This window comes from Xenia sp. Carnegie-2017, unplaced genomic scaffold (assembly GCF_021976095.1).
Source record: "Xenia sp. Carnegie-2017 unplaced genomic scaffold, XeniaSp_v1 HiC_scaffold_24, whole genome shotgun sequence".
Lineage (NCBI taxonomy): Eukaryota > Metazoa > Cnidaria > Anthozoa > Malacalcyonacea > Xeniidae > Xenia > Xenia sp. Carnegie-2017.
This window is the reverse complement of record NW_025813487.1, coordinates 4,885,660-4,905,692: the sequence shown is the minus strand read 5'-3', so window position 1 is coordinate 4,905,692 and position 20,033 is coordinate 4,885,660. Positions and strand designations below refer to the sequence as shown.

At 36.0% G+C, this 20,033-nt stretch overlaps 1 protein-coding gene across 1 annotated transcript; it reads left to right on the top strand.

Moving 5' to 3' along the window:
• Positions 1-772: 772 nt before the first annotated feature.
• Positions 773-17,803, top strand: LOC124451993 (regulator of telomere elongation helicase 1-like). Its single transcript, XM_047002589.1, has 27 exons — positions 773-969; positions 1,252-1,465; positions 1,918-2,005; positions 2,380-2,461; positions 2,658-2,721; positions 3,569-3,644; positions 3,735-3,819; positions 4,723-4,788; positions 6,880-7,027; positions 8,476-8,517; positions 8,699-8,774; positions 9,275-9,372; positions 10,153-10,214; positions 10,504-10,560; positions 10,965-11,042; positions 11,346-11,434; positions 12,959-13,025; positions 13,115-13,192; positions 14,042-14,128; positions 14,955-15,008; positions 15,096-15,211; positions 15,492-15,615; positions 16,150-16,342; positions 16,960-17,105; positions 17,551-17,583; positions 17,665-17,745; positions 17,798-17,803. Exons 1-27 carry the CDS (start codon positions 868-870, stop codon positions 17,801-17,803), a joined length of 2,412 nt encoding a protein of 803 aa, XP_046858545.1. The 5' UTR covers positions 773-867.
• Positions 17,804-20,033: the final 2,230 nt, after the last annotated feature.

Here is a 20,033-nt window from a genome sequence, read left to right as displayed (position 1 = left end):
CAATGAAATGGGAGAGAGTTATCGTTTATTTATACCATTTAGCTAGCTATGTGATTTTTTGGGCCACCTATGATCAGACCATACCGATAAACAACTATTTTCTCTATGCATTTTTCTCAGCTTTAGGAAGTATATGTATAGGGAGGGTAGCGAGTGGAAGAACAATGGAATTTTTGCCTTGTTGGATGAGAATTTCCTTTGTAAATAAGGAAAATCCTTATTTTCAAAATCGTTCAACATTCATGTAACGTCCAAGCGGCCATTTTGTTAGGTTACTTTAAAGAACCGATGCTCAACAGAACCTTGAAATCAACATAACTTTTTTCGCTGTATGTGTTTTTCAAAAAAAAAGTCAACCGATAAAAAACATCTCATCCATGTCATGTGCGCAGCAAAAATAGGTAGACACTAGACACTCAAATTGGGGAATGAACTAAACTCTACCATGAAGTGAGATTTAATACGTTATTAATATCAACTGCTACGTATAAATTGTTATTCCTTTATAGTAAATTGTCATCCATTATATAAATTATTCTGAAGGTCGTATACTGATAGAATGTTTCAACAGGATTGATGGAAATGGGGAAAGACTTATCGAACAGTTTTCTGGTTATTTTACAAAATATAACGAACAGTTTTCTGGTTATTTTACAATTTAATTGTGTTTAAGTCATTGAACTAAATAGAACTATTTAATTCAATGGTTTAAATGCGCTTAAATCAATTTGTTAAATTATTTTAGCACATCACGTGACCTAACTTTGGTGTTTTTCAAAATGGCGGTAAATTTTGAAGCTCTTTGTAGTCGAAGACATACAAACCGTATTTATGTGAAAATGTGAGCCTTTTCATTTAGCTTTTGAAATGTCAGTGATAAATATTCGTGGTGTGGAAATTACTTTTCCGTTTAAGCCTTACGATTGTCAAATAAAGTACATGGAAAAGGTCATTCAGTGTTTGGAAGAGGTAAAAGTTTGACAATGTCGTAATTACGTAATGAACGATGATTTATTGGAGTAAAAAACGATTTCTGAGAAAACATTGAGTCAACAACGACAAAATTTCAAGTATTTCACAAACACATATATATTGCTCATCATAAATTTTTTGATTGTTTTTGTGTGTGCACCATGAAATTTAATTTTCACACCAGCACACCAATAATTTCATTGTGCCCTCCGGAGATCTTGTCAAAGAATGGCATACTTTCCAGACTTGCATGTATTCATTCAAATTCAATGATTTCAGGGTAAGAATGGCATTCTCGAATCTCCAACTGGTACTGGTAAAACACTGTGCTTGCTCTGTGCAACATTGGCTTGGCGTGACACATACAAAGCACATTTGCAACTGAATACCAAAGTACAACAGAAAAAAGCAAATGGCAGGTTTTATGAAAACTTAAAGGAAAACTTAGGTCAAGCCGCTATTGGTTGGTCAGATGATGATGATGGAAACCCAGGTTGGTTTTTTAGTTTGTGTTATTTTTCTTACTTTCCCAGTTTGACATATTCATATTAAGATCTTCATATTGAATGACCATCTAGACTGGAAGGTTTGTATTGGGCACATAGAATGTGCAACTTTGAGAAAATAGTTTTACATGTGCACATTTTCAATCTCAGGTGTGCGGTTTACAAACTTTCTGTCTGTATGACCGTAAGGTTTTTAAAGTTTCAACTTTTACAAATGGCTGATTGCTGAAGTTCCTGTCGTTATATTACAATGATATGTATATATGTGTGTGCGGTAAATTACAGCCTATACAAATGGGAATTTTTGGGATAAGGTGCCTAAATAACCTCAAAGTGACCATGTATTGTGTATAATTTGACAATGTTTACAAATAACAATTCACCTGTTTTACTCTGTGTATCCTTAGTCATTTCCTTCAACATTTCAACCTGTTTTCAGACTACGAAGTGCCAAAAATCATATATACCTCAAGAACACATTCTCAGCTTACACAGGCGGTTAAAGAACTCAAAAACACCATTTATAAGTGAGTATCAATTTTCCTGTATGCATTCTTGTCAGGCATCATGTCTGAACTTCCAAATCTTGGTTCTGTTTGTTTTATTTTGAAACTATAGAATGATTCAGTCTAACTGTTGAGTTTATAAAGTAAATGGTTCGAACCCGGGAGTATTGTTACATGTTTGTAGATGTAGATCGTCCATGTTGGTAAGCAGATAACAAATACGGCTAACCTGGCGTTTACTCTACATTTGACTCTGAAGATGACTACCGCAAAGGTTGTCGAAACGTCAGTCAACACCAACAAAAATAGTCTTTGAAGGATTATACTAACCTGGATGATCTACATTTACAAACATGTTTAGTTTATGAAATGTTCATTAGTTGTTGCTTTTCTAGACCTAAAGTTTGTGTCTTGGGATCTAGAGAACAACTTTGCATTCATCCACAAGTTGTACAACAAGAAACCCATTCTGCTAAGGTTAGTTAAAAGTTAGTAGTCCAAGGTTGGTTATTAATTTCAGTTTACTCTCAATACTGCCATGTACATTTAATTAGCATTTATGTCTCAATTAAGATACTGTGGCCATCTGACCTTTGTTTTATCAAGACACTCTGCCTGTATCCAAGAATTATGCTTAAATGTGCAACTCTCTGTATCTCTTCAAACTTTTCAGATGCAGTTGTGTCGTGCTAAAGTTGAAAGCAAGAAATGTCACTACTATAATAATTTAGAAAAAGGTAAAAAGATTAAAAGAAACTATGAAAGAGTTTTTGGCTAAAAGAAACTACGTAGAACTGTGTTTTAAAATATCATCATAGTCCACAGTTGAACTTCTAGTTCAGTTGGTAGAACATTGAAGACAATGATTATCTTGTTACTATACCTGAGTACATAACAACTACGTGATGTTATTAACGATGATATTAAGGTATGACAGAAACTAGAACTGTACTGTCTTCATAAGTCCAGTGTGTGAGTTAACGGTGTGCAATGTGCAATTTGCACATCGTTTTAGCTAAAATGAAAACAATTGCACATCACTTTTTCAAAAGATTTGCAAAAAACGTCTTTATTTATTACTACCATATAAATTGAAAAAAGTTTTCAAGCTTAATCTTTACTGATCTTTACTTTATGAGTGTGCTGCACGACATTAAAATCCATGTTGGCACAATGTCATCAAATTCAAAGACGTTGTCACTTTGAGACTTGGAAGTCTGTCAACAGTCAACATACATGGTGCTTATATGCTTATGACAATAGGGATGTAACACATTATTAATGTCAATTTTTGCATTTGCGTTGTTTTGTAAACCGTTACGTACTGTTTTTGGCATCATAGCTATTTTGAGTATTTTCAGTAAAATCAGGAAATATTTTGATTTTGATTCTTAGAAGACGACAAAAGACTTAAATAAGCCAAATTTGAAAAATAAACTAAAGGGAATTTTGATAACGTGAGAAAAAGAAGCCAAATTTGATTATGCCTCTAAAGAAACACTTGTGTCAAAAAAAATTGCACATCGTTTTTTCTCAACTAATTCGCTCACTGTTCTTAACGCATAATTTTGATTTTTTCTGTAGAGGAAAGCGATAGCAAACAATATCTTTCAGATATATTGGACATTGAAGATTTAGTTAGTCTAGGCAAAAAACAAAGGTATTTATGTCATTAAACTCTCTTTTAGTTCGACTTTACCATTTCCTTATTATTACTGTCTTTAAAACTTTATTCAACATGTCTTGACAGTTGCTGTCCGTATTATTTATCTCGTCAACAGAAGAAATCTGCTGATATAATATTTATGCCATATAATTACTTAATTGATAGCAAGGTTGGTTTTTAACTTTGAACAAATGTGTTATTTTTCATCATTGTAAACCATTTGTAAACTGTTGACACTGAACTATATACATGTGTGACGTCAACCTCAGCCCTCGTACACCCTAATCAGGCGTTAGGTGTTTGTTAGGTGTAGATTTTCCAGATTATTTCAGTCCTGAGAAGGACTGTTGGTGTTGATGGTGACTGATGTTTTGGCAACCTTAGCGGTAGTCATGAGTTGAGTGAGGAGTAAATGTATGGTTAGACAACAAATACGGCTAACCTGACGTTTGCTTCTCACTTGACTCTGTAGATGACTACCGCTAAGATTGTTGAAACGTCAGTCAACATCTACACCAACAGTCTTTCTAAAGACTCGACTAACTTGGACGATCTACAACAAGAAACATGTAACTAACGATATTCCCGGGCTCAAACCATTCACTTTACTAATCGGGCGTCTTGGTGCGCAAAGATAATGAAAATTTAGCAAGATGTCATTTTCATCATCTAATGAAATCTTCTGAGTGGGTTGCATGTTTTGGCTTCACATTGTGATCTGAAGTTGATTTTCGTTGTATATAGTTCAGTGGATAGTTGAAGATGTAACTTCACGAGATGATCACTAAAGTTAGCTAAAGCTTGTTTACGTTAAGAATTTATTATACTCTTGTTTATACTCGGGTTCATGAGGAACGAAATACTTAAATGACGTAGCCAGCCGTTTATTTAGTCGCGCTGTGCATATTATTCGCTCACTTACTTCGAGAATAGAGAACAGCAACATTTTTAATGAAATCAAAAGTAATAATGTTCTGAGATTGATAACGTCTTGGTTAGAATTGGGGGTATATATAGATACCAGTGGGGATTGTAATGGATTGAATTTCATACTTTGATTCTTTCATTTCAGGCTAGAAACATGAACGGTATCGAAATATCCAAGAGCATTATTTTATTTGACGAAGCTCACAATATAGTAAGACGTTTTTCTTCCTTGCATACATCATCCACACATATACATATGTCTGTCACGGCTTTTCTTTCTCTTTCAAAACTTCAATGGGTTAGATTATAAATTTTGACAAACCTTTAATACGAAATCATAACCACCGCAGAATTATTCAAGTTTAAGGATTATGATCAAAATAGTCTAGCTTTGCTTAGATTAGAACTAAATCCACCTTTCCGACGGTTGACACACGGGTCAAAAATACGAGATCAAATCACAAAATTCGGACATAGTATTGTTTATGTAGAATAGTGGCAATAAAATGGTTAAGAGATGCTTTTGAGTTTTGGGGTATCTGTGAATTTTGAAAGAAGGCATAACAGTAAATATGAACTATTTTGCGTTAGAAAAAAGCATAGCTATCAAAGGAAAGCTTGAATACTGGTATGTTGTCGTGCAAATGTTTTTTCGTAAGGATCGTTACGGGCTTTTAAGGCCTGACTTAAATGCAGCTAAAATCGGATCTGGGTATTCTTGGAATGAATTGCATACTACATGCACGTACGTGATAAATTAGACAGCTGTCTCTATGACATAAGGGTTCAACTTAGACGATACAAATGGCTTGTAAAAACTATTATAAAAAAGTAGATAATCCTTTTTTTCCACGAAGCCCATGGATGCTTTCGTTCATGATGGGAAGCTCTCGTTCATACGAGAACTTTTATTGTAAAAGGTGACAATTAAAAACGTATACACCACAGGCAGAAGTTGTTCGAACCTTTGCAGTATCCTCGGATGTTTTAGTTTCTTTTATGAGAAGAACTCTTGTAAACGAAAAGATATAAATCGAAAAAAGACAAAATTTGAAAACAAAATATCACGTTTTCGGTCCATGCCTCCCGATACCCCGAGATAGTTGAGCACTAGAGCGTCTCATATTAATTAAGGGAACCAGATAATCTTGTCTGGCATGAAGCCCATGGAGGGTTTGCTCGTGATACATGAGAAACGGTAAATGAGAGAGTTACACAAGAAAGATATAAACCAATCAAAAATGTATAAAACATGTTTAAGGTTGTATTAAATTATAAATGTCAGAAAAAGGCACAGGGTCATAAGAAGTTAATTGAAACATTGCTTGGTTTGTTTTATGAGAAGAAAACAAAAAGACAAAATTCGAAAGCAAAAAACCCCGTTTTCGGGCCATGCTTCCCGATACCTTCTTATATGTAAGGTACTAGAACGCCGCATGTTAACGTTTCGGTAGGAGATTTCGGCCCCTCCACGCTATCCTACTTGGGAGATGCCAATAGCAAGTTTCCGCCCATCAGACACTGAGATCACCTGCGATAGGCTTTGCTCAGGGTACGCAGGGAGAGTGCGGTCGCCACCGAAGTGTGGGCCCCTAAGCCACTGCATACTATATCGCACCCAGCAAAGTTGAATTCATTCTGTTTTTGAATGCGTTGTTTTGCTCTCTCAAACTCCAGCCTTCAAGATCACTGCAATAAAGCGGTGATTTTCTCATTCAAAATCCCTGTTTTGATAGGAATCCTATCCCTTCTTCTTCAACAAAGTAAATAGACAGAAATTACGGTGTTTTCAAGCATTGGAGAAGTAACTATCTTTTATTGACAGCAGCCATGTTTCTTTTCTCAACAAAAAGCGGACCAGTGCAATTTCCGCCACGTTAAAAAGCCTTCAACATGCGCCCGAGCATTTTACTCAATGCATAAAATGCAGTTCCGTGGAAATTAGCCTTTAGAGCTCAGGTTCATCCTTTAACTGACTTCTTAAGAACATGACCCCTACAAGTGTTCATCTGGTCACATGAATTATTAGGTGAAAAAGGAAAAAATGTATCTGTTTTCACTGCAAGCGTACTTCGCTAATGACTTCCCTTTTGCTGTATTCTTTTATCTAAATACTGCGTGCTAACCACACGGGGTCTCGTACCCAGCTCCGCCTGCGGCTCCTTGCTTATGAATCTCATGTTAATATTTTACTGGTCATCTAAAAGCGGTCGCTTTCACTGATGTTTTAAATTCCCACACATCCAAAGAACATTCTTTCCCCTAACATGTAGCAAGATCTTATAATCTCTTAATTTCCCAGGAACAATCATGTGAGGAAGCGATGTCTTTCGATCTAACGTCTTATGATATAGCGAGTTGTATTGAAGATCTAGATAGATGTCTTGACATCTTGACTCAGATGGAAGAGGACGGAACCCTTGCATTAGTTGACGACGTCGGAAATTCAAGTAAGACGTGTTGCGTATGAACGGTGGGGTTGTGAATTTTAATCATAAGATGTGGTTGATTGAAGATTGCAGGGTAAAAGCAAATAAAATAGGTTTCTCGATTTGTCTATCCTTGAATATACGTATATAAAAATGGCTTTTGTAGATATTCAGGGATAGAGAAAAATGTATAAAAGTTGTGATTGCAATTTTTCAAAAGATCTGCTGTAGTTTAACAAAAAATTCACATAAAATTTATTTTTGCCGACTTCTAAGTTCTGCTTATCGGTTATTGTATTAGAGTTGTGGAGTTGTTTAGAAGCATCCTAAGGCTACGGTAGCTATCATTTCTGCCAGGTAGTAATATACAGTAGAACTTGTATTAAGCGGTAACCCTTGGGGATTTCTCGTGTGACCGTTTAATGCAGGTTGACCGTTTAATACAGGTCTCCAGACGAGCTACGTGTAATATTTCATACAACTAAAGTTGAACCAATCGGTATTGTTCCTTAGCATATATGCCAAATAACAACACTATATATAAAACAATTTTTTCTTAGCTTGAACTAGAAATTAAAAATAGTATACATAAAAATGTCTGGGCTCAAACTGTTAAAAAATAATCAATGGCAAGCGTGTCAACAGAGAAGGTGGCTTGTAACTTATAAGTTCCATGTGTATGTCCCTTTCTTGGAGATATGTTTTCTTGTCAGTGGCTGAAGGAACGTAAGAAAAGTTTAAATTTCTGGTGTAATTCGTCCACACAAACAGAAAATATTGTTCGCTCTTTTAAGTCATTACGGAAGATAAATACCATATAAAGACATGTATACAATATAAGTGACGTGTTCCAGAAAAAATATTTAATTATATATTTTATTATGGCATGTATTTACTTAACCTGACCGTTAATTACAGTTTCAAAACAATGAAAAATTAAGTTTGGGACATAGGAAAAAGTGACCGCCTCCGCTTAATAGAGGTGACCGTTTAATAAAGATCACTTTAATAGTATTTATACTATGAAATTTTCAGGACTTTGCATTAATACGGTGCCGCTTAATACAGGTTCTACTATATTTTCAACTCAAATTGGAATACTGTTCTTTTTGATTTCAGATTGCTCGTTAGAGTTTCTTTCTTCCTTTTTTGTAGTTGAAATTTGACTAACGGTAGAAAATTTATCCGACTTTTCAATCTTCAAACTTTCTTGTAAGGCAGCTCACCCCCACGCTCCCGTTTCGTACGCTTATCGGAACATCGGCTTGTTTACTTTCGCATTCGATTTTTATTGCGTGAAATTGTTGTGTGAACTACAAATAAAAGCATTAACGCTCGAACTTTCACTAAAGTTTGCAAGCCGTCTTATTCGTGTTTTAGCTACCATTGTATTGTTTGCTTTTGTGATGCTCGCGTCATTTAGTCTTTAACATACACAATTTTTTTAAAATATTTTTCTTTTGTTGTAGACGATGTTGGATTGGATAAAAAGGAGATTGCCTTTATGAAAGGTTATACAGACGAATTTATTTTTAAGACTTGTTTTTCAATGCATTTTGTTGGTTCTGAGAGGAATTTCGGCAACATCAACTACACCATGAGATTCAAAAATTGATGTCAGCGTGAAAAACTTAAACAACACAATCAACATCTATTGCATGTGTAAGCTGATAAATATCTTTTGTTATCAAGGTCTGTTGTTAATGCTAGAGGAAGAACTCAGTGGAATAATTTCCAAGACTGCCGAAGGCATCACAAAACCTGGCAGGTAGAGTTAACAAATCTAAGTGCATGTTGTTAATGCTATAGGAAGAACTCAGTCAAATAATTTCCGAGACTGCTGAAGGCATCACAAAACCTGGCAGGTAGAGTTAACAAATCTAAGTAGATGTTTGTGGATGTAGATCGTCCAGGTTAGTATAGTCCTGAGAGGGACTGTTGATGTTGATGTAGACTGACGTTTCGACAACCTTAGCGGTAGTAATCTTCAGAGACTTCGGAGTCAAATCTAAGTCGAGTTACCAAACCTTCTAAGTACAGCTACCCAACCTGGCAATTTTGAAATTCGGCTGGCAGAAAAACGAAAAATTCTCGCATGTCGATTCGTGTATCGGAAAGAAAAACTCAACTTTTAACTTAGAAGTTGATAGAACTTTTGATTTAAAAATGTTTCGATACGTTTCGATGAATCATATGTCAGGTGGAAGATGATATTTCTATTCGTTATCAAGTTGTAAATGAATTCACAAATATTTCATACATTTTCAGTTACATGTTTGAACTGTTGGAAAAAGTGAAGATAACTCGTGGCACTCAAAGTCAAGTTGTTGATCAGATCGAGAAAATTTGCACATTTCTTGTGGCAAGTACGTAGCTAAGAAACGAAGTATATAATTAAGGCACAGTGTTGGAAATAGCATGTTTCGAGGGCGTGACAATCTTTTGTAAACAAGTAAATAATTAAGGCTCATTGTTGGAAATAGCATGTTTCGAGGGCGTGAGAATCTTTTGTAAACAAGTAAATAATTAAGGCTCATTGTTGGAAATAGCATGTTTCGAGGGCGAGACAATCTTTGTAAACAAGTAAATAATTAAGGCACAGTGTTGGAAATAGCATGTTTCGAGGGCGAGACAATCTTTTGTAAACAAGTAAATAATTAAGGCACAGTGTTGGAAATAGCATGTTTCGAGGGCGAGACAATCTTTTGTAAACAAGTAAATAATTAAGACACAGTGTTGGAAATAGCATGTTTCGAGGGCGAGACAATCTTTTGTAAACAAGTAAATAATTAAGGCACAGTGTTGGAAATAGCATGTTTCGAGGGCGAGACAATCCTTTTGTAAACACCTTTCGCTCAGTTACGCTGGCAAGAGGTGAACGTCTTGGGCAATCTCTTCTTCATAATAATATTTCAATACTTTGGTCCTTATTTTGTACAATTGAAATGTCTAAGTAAAATATGTAAGTGGGCTTTTTTACTATTTCCGCTCCCCTCCCCCCCTAAAAAAAAACCCCCATCTTACCAGCACCGTTCTTCTTTCACATGTATGTGTCCTGGGAAGACATGCAGCTTTGCATGGTCAAATTATAACCGGTGTGACTTTCCACTTTTCATGAACTTACTTAAAATTTTATCAAATTTCAGATGGAAATAACGGTATGAAGCCAAAACAACTTTTACTCGACAAGTTTTCCAACGCTCTAAAAGTACGTTTTAAATTGTTGTTTTGTCAATAAATTATATTCCTATGTCGTCTTTGTAGTGTACGTTAATAAAACGAGGGGGAGGGTGGCTACGACAGAGGGCTCAGCAAAGAGGTCAACAAAACAGGTCAACCGTCCAAACTAATGAATGTCCAAACCGTGCATTTAGTCCAGTAAACATGAAAGCTTACGGCTTTCATGTTTACATGTGCCGCTGTCCGGAATGTTCGTGGGCACGATCATATATCGGGCTTAGACAATAGTATTCGGAAATTTCATTTGTCCTCTTTAGATTATCTTCCAAGGAAGTTCTCCAAGTGACTCGGGTAAATCCTCCGGTCATTATAAGGTAGATTATACTAAAATTTTCGCCTACAGTGCCATAGAGGGATTTGTTTAAGGTGAAAGCTTTTTTATTCTGTCCAGATTATTAAGGTGTAAAATGACAATTGAGTAGTTTTTGAAAGAACTGTTGAAAACCAAAATAAAAGTAGCTATAAAATAGAATGACGCGATGCATTTTCGGTAATTTTATAGCTATCTTTATTTTGACATCACTCCGACGAGAAAGTAATTTTATAGCTATCTTTATTTTGGTTATCAAAAGAACTACTTGATTATCATTCACCATGACAAATACGCTGCTCAAAGCAATACTTATGTTTGTAAACAACAACCATGCGAGTCTTTGTTTTACAGTTCTGTAACTGACAGTTTAAGTAGTAGATTTTATCTTGTGCTTTGTTTATTTAGGTTCATATTCAATCTCGAGAGATTTTAAATTACCGAAGAAATCAAATTGATGTATGGTCAACTAGTAAGACATCCGTTTAAAGGGTGATCATTGTCATATTTTGTTGGCCTGTCCTGTCTTGTGGTTTTGCCCGTACAGCGAATCGTGTGTGGCGCAAAGAAATTGGTGTTCTGGTTCACCATATATTTTTATGGCGCTTTACTCTTTTCCGACACGTTATTTTAGTTGCATATTTAAGGTATTTGAACTCCATTATCCCTATAGCCTGTGTTGTGTATTTAGTACACTCCACGTCTTTGTATATAAATTGCCATTCACCCCAATTCGTGCGGAGTTATTCTCTGGGATATTGGTGTTTTTTCCTCATTGGTAGACGGTAGAAAGATTTGGTGAAACACGAACTAAGATCGATGATTTTAACCAGCGGGACATTGACACCTTTAAAATCATTCAAAGCCGAGCTACAAATGTAAGAATACGAGTAGAGATTTAGAATACTCTAGATTAACAGCTGGCATCTGAAGTGTATATTTTGTTCTGCGTTTTTTTAATAACTTGACTATAGAAATTAAATTAATAAAGACTGAGAAATTCACGCATTAGAAGAAACGGTAGGTTTTCCAGAAAGCATATACCTACGTACGTATTACATAATATAAATTCTAACACGGTTTTATTGCACGAAAAACGCAGACGGTTTAAAAACTCGCATTATAGTCCGCCGCTCTACCTGTTGACTACCTGCGGGAGATGTAGTTGAGTCAAGTCTTTCTTTTTAAACTACTTATGGACGAGAGATTCTCGCCATAGCAGTTTACTGGATGGCACCGTGTTTCGACTTTATTCCAAAGCCATCAGAGGTTATACATGATATAAATCCTAACACGGTTTTTATATGATGGTTTTGAAATAAAGTCGAAACACGGTGCCATCAAAATTTCCCATTTGATTTCATAAATGAAATAGACACATTTCATGTATGAAGTGTTTCAATTTCACATAAGTTTCACGTATCATTTCATATATGAAATCAAATGTGAAATTTTCGTCAGGGTTAAACTACAGCCATTAACATTCATATAGCGTATTGTTTTTCATAGTGTTTTCAACCAACCATGATGCTTGATCATTTAGATTTTTTTCTCATCCTGAATAAAATGATTCATCCAACAGCGTATTGCATGACAAACTAAAATTCCTTGTATCTATACAGAGACATTCCTGTGGACTGGAAAATCCTCGATTATAAGTAAACATCAGATGTTTGTTGGTGTACTGAAGAAGTTGGACCTGATTCTATCAAATTCGAAAATTCATCTTATAAAACAGGTGTGCTTTTTATTACGGTCAATGCCTTGGTACTTACCAATTCAGGTGTATAGTGGGCAGGAGATGTAGTATGTTGCATTGTTCAATGTTCATGTTGTATCATTTGAGTTTCCTCAGCAAAAATGATTTTTTTTATCTGTTTCAAATCTTTTAAAACTTTGTGATGTTTTTATAGGAACAATGAAAGATACCTTTCTAGTTTGGGCAACGCATTGGGTAAAGTATTTACCTAAGATTTTCTACAGAGAGTAGCCTCTCTGTTGTAAAGTTTTCTACAGGGAGTAGACCCTCTGTTGTAAAGTTTTCTACAGGGAGTAGACCCTCTGTTGTAAAGTTTTCTACAGGGTGTAGACCCTCTGTTGTAAAGTTTTCTACAGAGAGTAGCCTCTCTGCTGTAAAGTTTTCTACAGGGAGTAGACCCTCTTTTGTAAAGTTTTCTACAGTTAGTAGCCCCTCTGTTGAAGAGTACTCTAACTTTAACATTTTTCTTTTCTTCAGTAAACTTTGCTGGACATTGTCTGATGGAATGTTGGTGTTTTCCATCCCTACCTCGCTTGAGGTCGCTGTTTAAAACTGGAAGGTCCTGAATATCGCTTTTCATAAATCCATATGTATTATTGATCACATCGTCTCATATACATTTTTCTTTATCTATACCTTACAGACCAAAGATGGTGGTCAAGACTGAACAACGTAAACCTATATTCGTCGAACCTCAGAACAAATGTTGGGTTTGCGGAGGTGATAGATTTTCATTTGTTCAGATCGTCTCAGATGTGCTATAATATATTAATAATTAGTTCTAATATTGTATTTTCAGACTATGGATGGCTTTTATGAAAAAGTGAAAAGCACCGAGTTTAAAGGAGCGATGTTTTTGGCTGTATGCAGAGGAAAGGTATGTGAGGCAAATATTGTCCGATACAATGTTTTGGAGCACTAGCTTTCTTTATAAATATTATAGTCCACAGTTAATCTTGCAGTTTAGTTGATCGAACATTGAAGACAATGATCAAGTTAATCCTGTAGTTTAAGTTGATAGAACATTGCAGTAATGATTATCTTGTTACTATACCTGGTATACAACAGCATTGTGTTATTATCTATGATATTAAAGTATAGAAAGAAACTAGAACTGTGTTTTGAAAGATCATCATAATTCAATGTGAGTGTTGTTAGTTCAGTTGGTGTTGAGAATGATTATCTTGTTGCTATACCGAGTACATCCACAACGTAATGTTAATGTCTATGATACGAGATGAAGAAACTAGAACTGTGTTGAAATATCATGGTAACGGAAATCACGGATATGATGGATTTCAAATAGGCCATTAAAGGCATTGATTTAAATATAATAGCAAGTATGATTCCCTTTACTTGCAAACAAGAAACTCCTCACCTCTCCCCTCCTTACCGATTGCTCCACATTCGTTTAATGACTCTGATCTTAAATCCATGATCAGTATGTTTAATAAAATGTGGTAGATCAAATGTTTCTAAGTGGGCCTTGCGTATTAGTTTGCTACAGATACATGGTCTTATATGGTCTTTTATAATCTTGTAGTTTAGTTGATAGAATATTTCAAACAATAATTATCTTGTTACTATACCAGAGTACATCACAACAACGTTATGTTATTATCTGTGATATTAAGATATGAAAGAAACTAGAGGTCTCAGTCGACGTACTAACTACAAATCTCAGTCGTTTGTAAACGGGATTTTAACGTAATTCTTGTCGTTGTAGGTCAGCGAAGGTGTCAATTTCAGTGACATCAACGGTCGTGCGGTTGTCATAACTGGTCTACCATACCCCCCTGCTTACGATGCCCGAGTGAGTTTTAACATATATTACCATTGTCATTGCTATGATATGATGATGCGATGCTATGATATGATGATGAGATTTTCTGTATCTTTATCAATTGGGCTGTTTGAACTATCTTCCTTCCAAATAAATTGATGGTCAAAAAAATTACCCAAGTCTACCAAAAGTTTCCTTCTTTCCTTATCACTCCTAAAGTGAGAATCATTGTAGTCATGTATTATTAAAGCTGAATTTCGTCACGAATGTTTAAAAACGAGCTTTCAGCCCAAAAAGGAAGGACACCCACAAATTATGTAGTGTGGGTTTACCTTAAAGGAAGAACACCCACAGTTTTTGTAGTGTGGGTCTACCTTAAAGGAAGGACACCCACAATTTTTGTAGTGAGGGTGTACCTTAAAGGAAGAACACCCACAATTTTGTAGTGAGGGTGTACCTTAAAGGAAGAAGACCCACAATTTTGTAGTGAGGGTGTACCTTAAAGAAAGAACACCTACAATTTTGTAGTGAGGGTGTACCTTAAAGGAAGAACACCCACAAATTTAGCTTCTCACTTCAACGTTTATGATAAGTATACCAAATTTTCAAATTATTGAACGGGCACCTGGAACCAGGGAAATTTTAAATAGTTTGAACAGTTACGTAATGACGGAAATGTGCAAGTTTAATTTTAATTTTGTTTTTAATGATTTCCTACGGTAGTTGTGCTTTATATGCAATGCAAGGTCTTTCTCATCATTAATTTTTTTTAAATATATCCTTGAAAAGTGCTTGAATTTCACTATCTTAGCATTGTACGAACCCTGGTTCATACTAAATTAACTTATCATTGTAGGTAAAATTAAAGCAGCAATTTCTGGATGAAGTTAAAAACAAAAAATCATTTGTGGTTTGTCGTTTCACTTTGAATGTCCGTTTTTCTTTTCGATTACAGCTTTTACTTCCGGGTGTTTCAACGTATTTTGCCTTCATTTAGGGTCTGACGGGCAGACAGTGGTATCAACAGCAGGCGTCACGGGCTGTCAATCAGGCTGTGGGTCGTGTGTTACGTCATAAGGAAGATTTTGGCGCCATTATCTTTTGCGATGAAAGGTTGAAAATATATATAATCGATCTTCTTAATGCTATTTACTGAATTGCAATTACCATTATGCTTTGCAATACAATTGCACGTTCGAAAAGCATTCTGGTCATTGTATTAAAGTTGCTTAATGAACTAGATTAGTCAGTGGAGCGAAAGATAGTCTTAAATAACAAAATCTTTTGACAGCTGACAAGGTTTTGGTAATTAAAAAACAAGGAGTTTGAAATTGTAAATAAAACTACTTAATTTCATAGCTTTCAGACTAAAATACATTTTTGTTATTTGTAGATTCGCGTTTCCCATGCACACGGCTGAACTTCCCAAATGGATGAAGCCGTATATTCGTGGATTTGAAAACTTCGGATCAATTCTTAAAGAGCTGCTGGCATTTTTCAGACGAGCCGTTGAACTGGTAAGTGTATAGTCAGTAAAAGTTTTATCTTCAATTGTTCAAAGCAGCTTGTAGCTTAGCTTTGGGCCAACATTTGTCATTTTTTGTAGAAATTTACTTTGTTTACAAGAACGCGATGGTATTTATACTTTGTGTTCCCTATAAATTGCGGCTTACATCTTGACAGAAATCATCTGTCAAGCTGAGCATTGAACTACCATCAACTTTCCCTTTCTGCTTGGCCAGTCCTGTCTTGATGGGCACAGTAAAGAAGCCAGACTTAGAAGTTTTTGGTCTTGCTATGTAAATTTCAAATCATTATCATTATTCATTTCCATAGAAATCTATTGTTTCTAGCTACATTAAGTGATAAAATTAAATAACAGGACTAAATAATCGGGCTGTCTACGCCACTGACCGTACAAAACTTGCGAGCAGACTGGATTACTACGACTTGTGGGTTAACAAATAAATTCAACTCGCCGCATTTTTTACAAGGTTTTTCTTCCTATCATTTTCTGTCCTACTTTTGAGGTTTGATTTTATCGTTTGTAGTGCGATGAGTCCTCTATGAAAGTGAAGAAACAGACCAATGACGTCACTGTAAATGACGTCGAGACTTTATCTCATGTCAATCCAGCTTCATTACAAAAGAAATATCGTCCCGTTGTTGTCAGCCATCATTCAGCAGGAGTTCTTCCGAGAAACATTCCTCCAGCTCGATTTCACAAAAATCGTGCGAAAATTCGTAAGTGTACACTCAATGGTTACAGTATAAAGATTTCTTCAAGTACTGGTCATACACACATGAAAGACAGACAGGCTTAAGACCATCTTTATCATCTCATTATTTGTCATTTATTTGTCTTTGTGTTCAATTTTCTTGTGATTACATCAAACTCTTCTATATGAGAGGGTTTCATTAAATCCTTGTTTAACACACATGAAAGACAAATAGACTAAAGAATATCTTTATCATCTCATTATTTGTCCTTCTTTTATCTTAGTGTTCAATTCTTTTGTGTTTACATCAAACTCTCCAATATAGGAAGATTTCCTTAAATCCTTGTAATTCAAGTATATTTCTTTACCATCATGTAGTCCATTGCGTTTACTGCAACGTAATCTCTATGATTCAGAAATGCAGAATACCATTTTATAAACATAAGTGTAAAGTTCTACTATCTCTACAACTCCTGCCTATCAAAATACACCCCTCCCTCCCCCCACAGTATCTTAACCCAAGAGCCTGGAAACTACCCTAGTTGTGGCAGCATCTTTTTTACCCATATAACCACAATATATCGTCTAAATATTAGATATTTTAGGTCCTTTAATTGTGTGTTTTTTTTTATATTCCCATAGATCTTGACGAATTACCTGAAACTCCCGTTAAGATTCAATATGAAATTACATCGTCAAATGATGGGAAGGAAAACACTTCAAAGAAAACGACTTCAAACACTAGCGAGATGTCGAATGGATTTTTTGACTCCTTACAAAAATACGAGGTATGTCCATTTACTTTGTTCTCATGCAACCGAATTTCACGCTTAAATTATGTGTATTATGTTCATAATTTATTGTAATAATACAAAAACATAATTTATGTTTTTGTTATTAAGGTTTCAATGTTATAAATTTTTAAGAAGAACAACTCTACTGAAGGATTTTAAAATCTCAGACGAAATGTACTTTGTTATTATTTCAGTAAAATTTCATCTTAATTGTCATTTTGGAAGTTGAAATTAACAAACATAACATCTAACGAAATTTTTTTTGGAGGATGAAACATATAATGTAAATTGCTTTGCTTTTTCGATGAAAAATATTGTCCTCAGGTCTCCAAAAGAGTCCGAAGCCACAGCCACATTTTGTTGAAGATAATAGTTTTAAACGAGTGGAGCGGCAATAAAACCAATTAACTGAATCATTGAATATTTTTTTGAATTTTAGGCGAAGAAAGCAACCGTAGCTGTGAGAAAAACGGTAGGACGAATAAATATTCGATTATGTATTTTCGCGTGCTTGAAAAACTTTTAAAGGAACTCTTCGTATGCACATTACCAGCTTCCCTCGAGCTCAAATGTAGAGCTGTATGCTTCCTCTTCGGATGTAAAAAAACCGACTGTGATGAAAAAGAAATTAAAGGTGAGATCTATAGTTTGCATGAGTTTAAATGTAAGGTATTTTTTCTCAGTAGTCGTAGATTGGTTGTTGGGGCAAATTTTTCTCGTACCCGATTGATTGTAGGGGTAAGTTTTTCTCGGTACTTGATTGGTTGTTGTCGCAAGTTTTTCTCAGTACTTGATTGGTTGTTGGAGCAAGTTTTTCACAGAACTTGATTGGTTGTTGGCGAAAGTTTTTCACAGTACTTGATTGGTTGTTGTCGCAAGTTTTTCTCAGTACTTGAGTGGTTGCTGTCGCATGTTTTTCTCAGTACTTGATTGGTTGTTGGAGCAAGTTTTTCACAGTACTTGATTGGTTGCTGGCGCAAGTTTTTCTCAGTACTTGATTGGTTGTTGGCGCAAGTTTTTCTCAGTGCCGAGTGGTTTTGCTGTCATGTTTTCCACGTACTTGATTGGTTGTTGAGACAGTTTTTCGCAGTACCAGTTGGTTGCTGGCGCAAGTTTTCCTCAATTACTTAGGTGGTTGTTGTCGCAAGTTTTCTCAATTACTTGAGTGGTTGTTGGCGCAAGTTTTTCTCAGTACTTGAGTGGTTGCTGTCGCATGTTTTTCTCCGTACTTGATTGGTTGTTGGAGCAAGTTTTTCGCAGTACTTGATTGGTTGCTGGCGCAAGTTTTTCTCAGTACTTGAGTGGTTGCTCGCATGTTTTCCTCAGTGAGCTGAGTGGTTGCTGTCGCATGTTTTCTCCGTACTTGACTGGTTGGTTGTTATGCAAGTTTTTTCTCCAATTGATTGGTTGTTTGGCGCAATTTTTCTCAATACTTGATTGGTTGTTGTCGCAAAGTTTCTCAGTATTTGAGTGGTTGTTGTCGCAAGTTTTCTCAGTACTTGATTGGTTTGTTGACGCAAGTTTTTCTCAATTGAGTGGTTTGCTGGCTGGGATTTTCTCAGTCGCTTGATTCGTTGCTGGCGTAAAGTTTTCCGCAATTGACTTGATTGCTGGCGCAAGTTTTTCTCAGTACTTGAGTGGTTGTTGTCGAAGTTTTCTCAGTACTTGATTGGTTGTTGGCGCAAGTTTTTCTCAGTACTTGATTGGTTGCTGGCGCAAGTTTTTCTCAGTACTTCATTTGTTGCTGGCGCAAGTTTTCTCAGTACTTGGTGGTTGCTGGCGCAAGTTTTTCTCAGTAGTTGAGTGGATGTTGTTGTCGAAGTTTTCTCAGTACTTGATTGGTTGCTGGCGCAAGTTTTTCTCAGTACTTGATTGGTTGCTGGCGCAAGTTTTTCTCAGTACTTGATTGGTTGCTGGCGCAAGTTTTTCTCAGTACTTGATTGGTTGCTGGCGCAAGTTTTCTCAGTACTTGAGTGGTTGTTGGCGCAAGTTTTTCTCAGTACTTGAGTGGTTGTTGTCGCAAGTTTTTCTCAGAACTTGGTGGTTGTTGGCGCAAGTTTTTCTCAGTACTTGATTGGTTGCTGCGTAAGTGTTTCTTAGTACTTGATTGGTTGTTGGCGCAATTTTTCTCAGTACTTGATTGGTTGCTGGCGCAAGTTTTTCTCAGTACTTGATTGGTTGCTGGCGTAAGTTTTTCTCAGTACTTGAGTTGTTGTTGTCGCAAGTTTTTCTCAGTACTTGATTGGTTGTTGGAGCAAGTTTTTCTCAGTACTTGATTGGTTGCTGGCGCAAGTTTTTCTCAGTACTTGAGTGGTTGTTGGCGTAAGTTTTTCTCAGTACTTGAGTGGTTGTTGTCGCAAGTTTTTCTCAGTACTTAATTGGTTGTTGGCGCAAGTTTTTCTCAGTACTTGATTGGTTGCTGGCGTAAGTGTTTCTCAGTACTTGATTGGTTGTTGGCGCAAGTTTTTCTCAGTACTTGATTGGTTGCTGGCGCAAGTTTTTCTCAGTACTTGATTGGTTGCTGGCGTAAGTTTTCTCAGTACTTGAGTGGTTGTTGTCGCAAGTTTTTCTCAGTACTTGAGTGGTTGTTGTCGCAAGTTTTTCTCAGTACTTGATTGGTTGCTGGCGCAAGTTTTTCTCAGTACTTGATTGGTTGTTGGCGCAAGATTTTCTCAGTATTTGAGTGGTTGTTGTCGCAAGTTTTTCTCAGTACTTGATTGGTTGTTGGCGCAAGTTTTTCTTAGTACTTGATTGGTTGCTGGCGCAAGTTTTTCTCAGTGCTTGATTCGTTGCTGGCGTAAGTTTTCGCAGTATTGATTGGTTGCTAGCGCAAGTTTTCTCAGTACTTGAGTGGTTGTTGTCGAAAGTTTTTCTCAGTACTTGATTGGTTGCTGGCGCAAGTTTTTCTCAATACTTGATTGG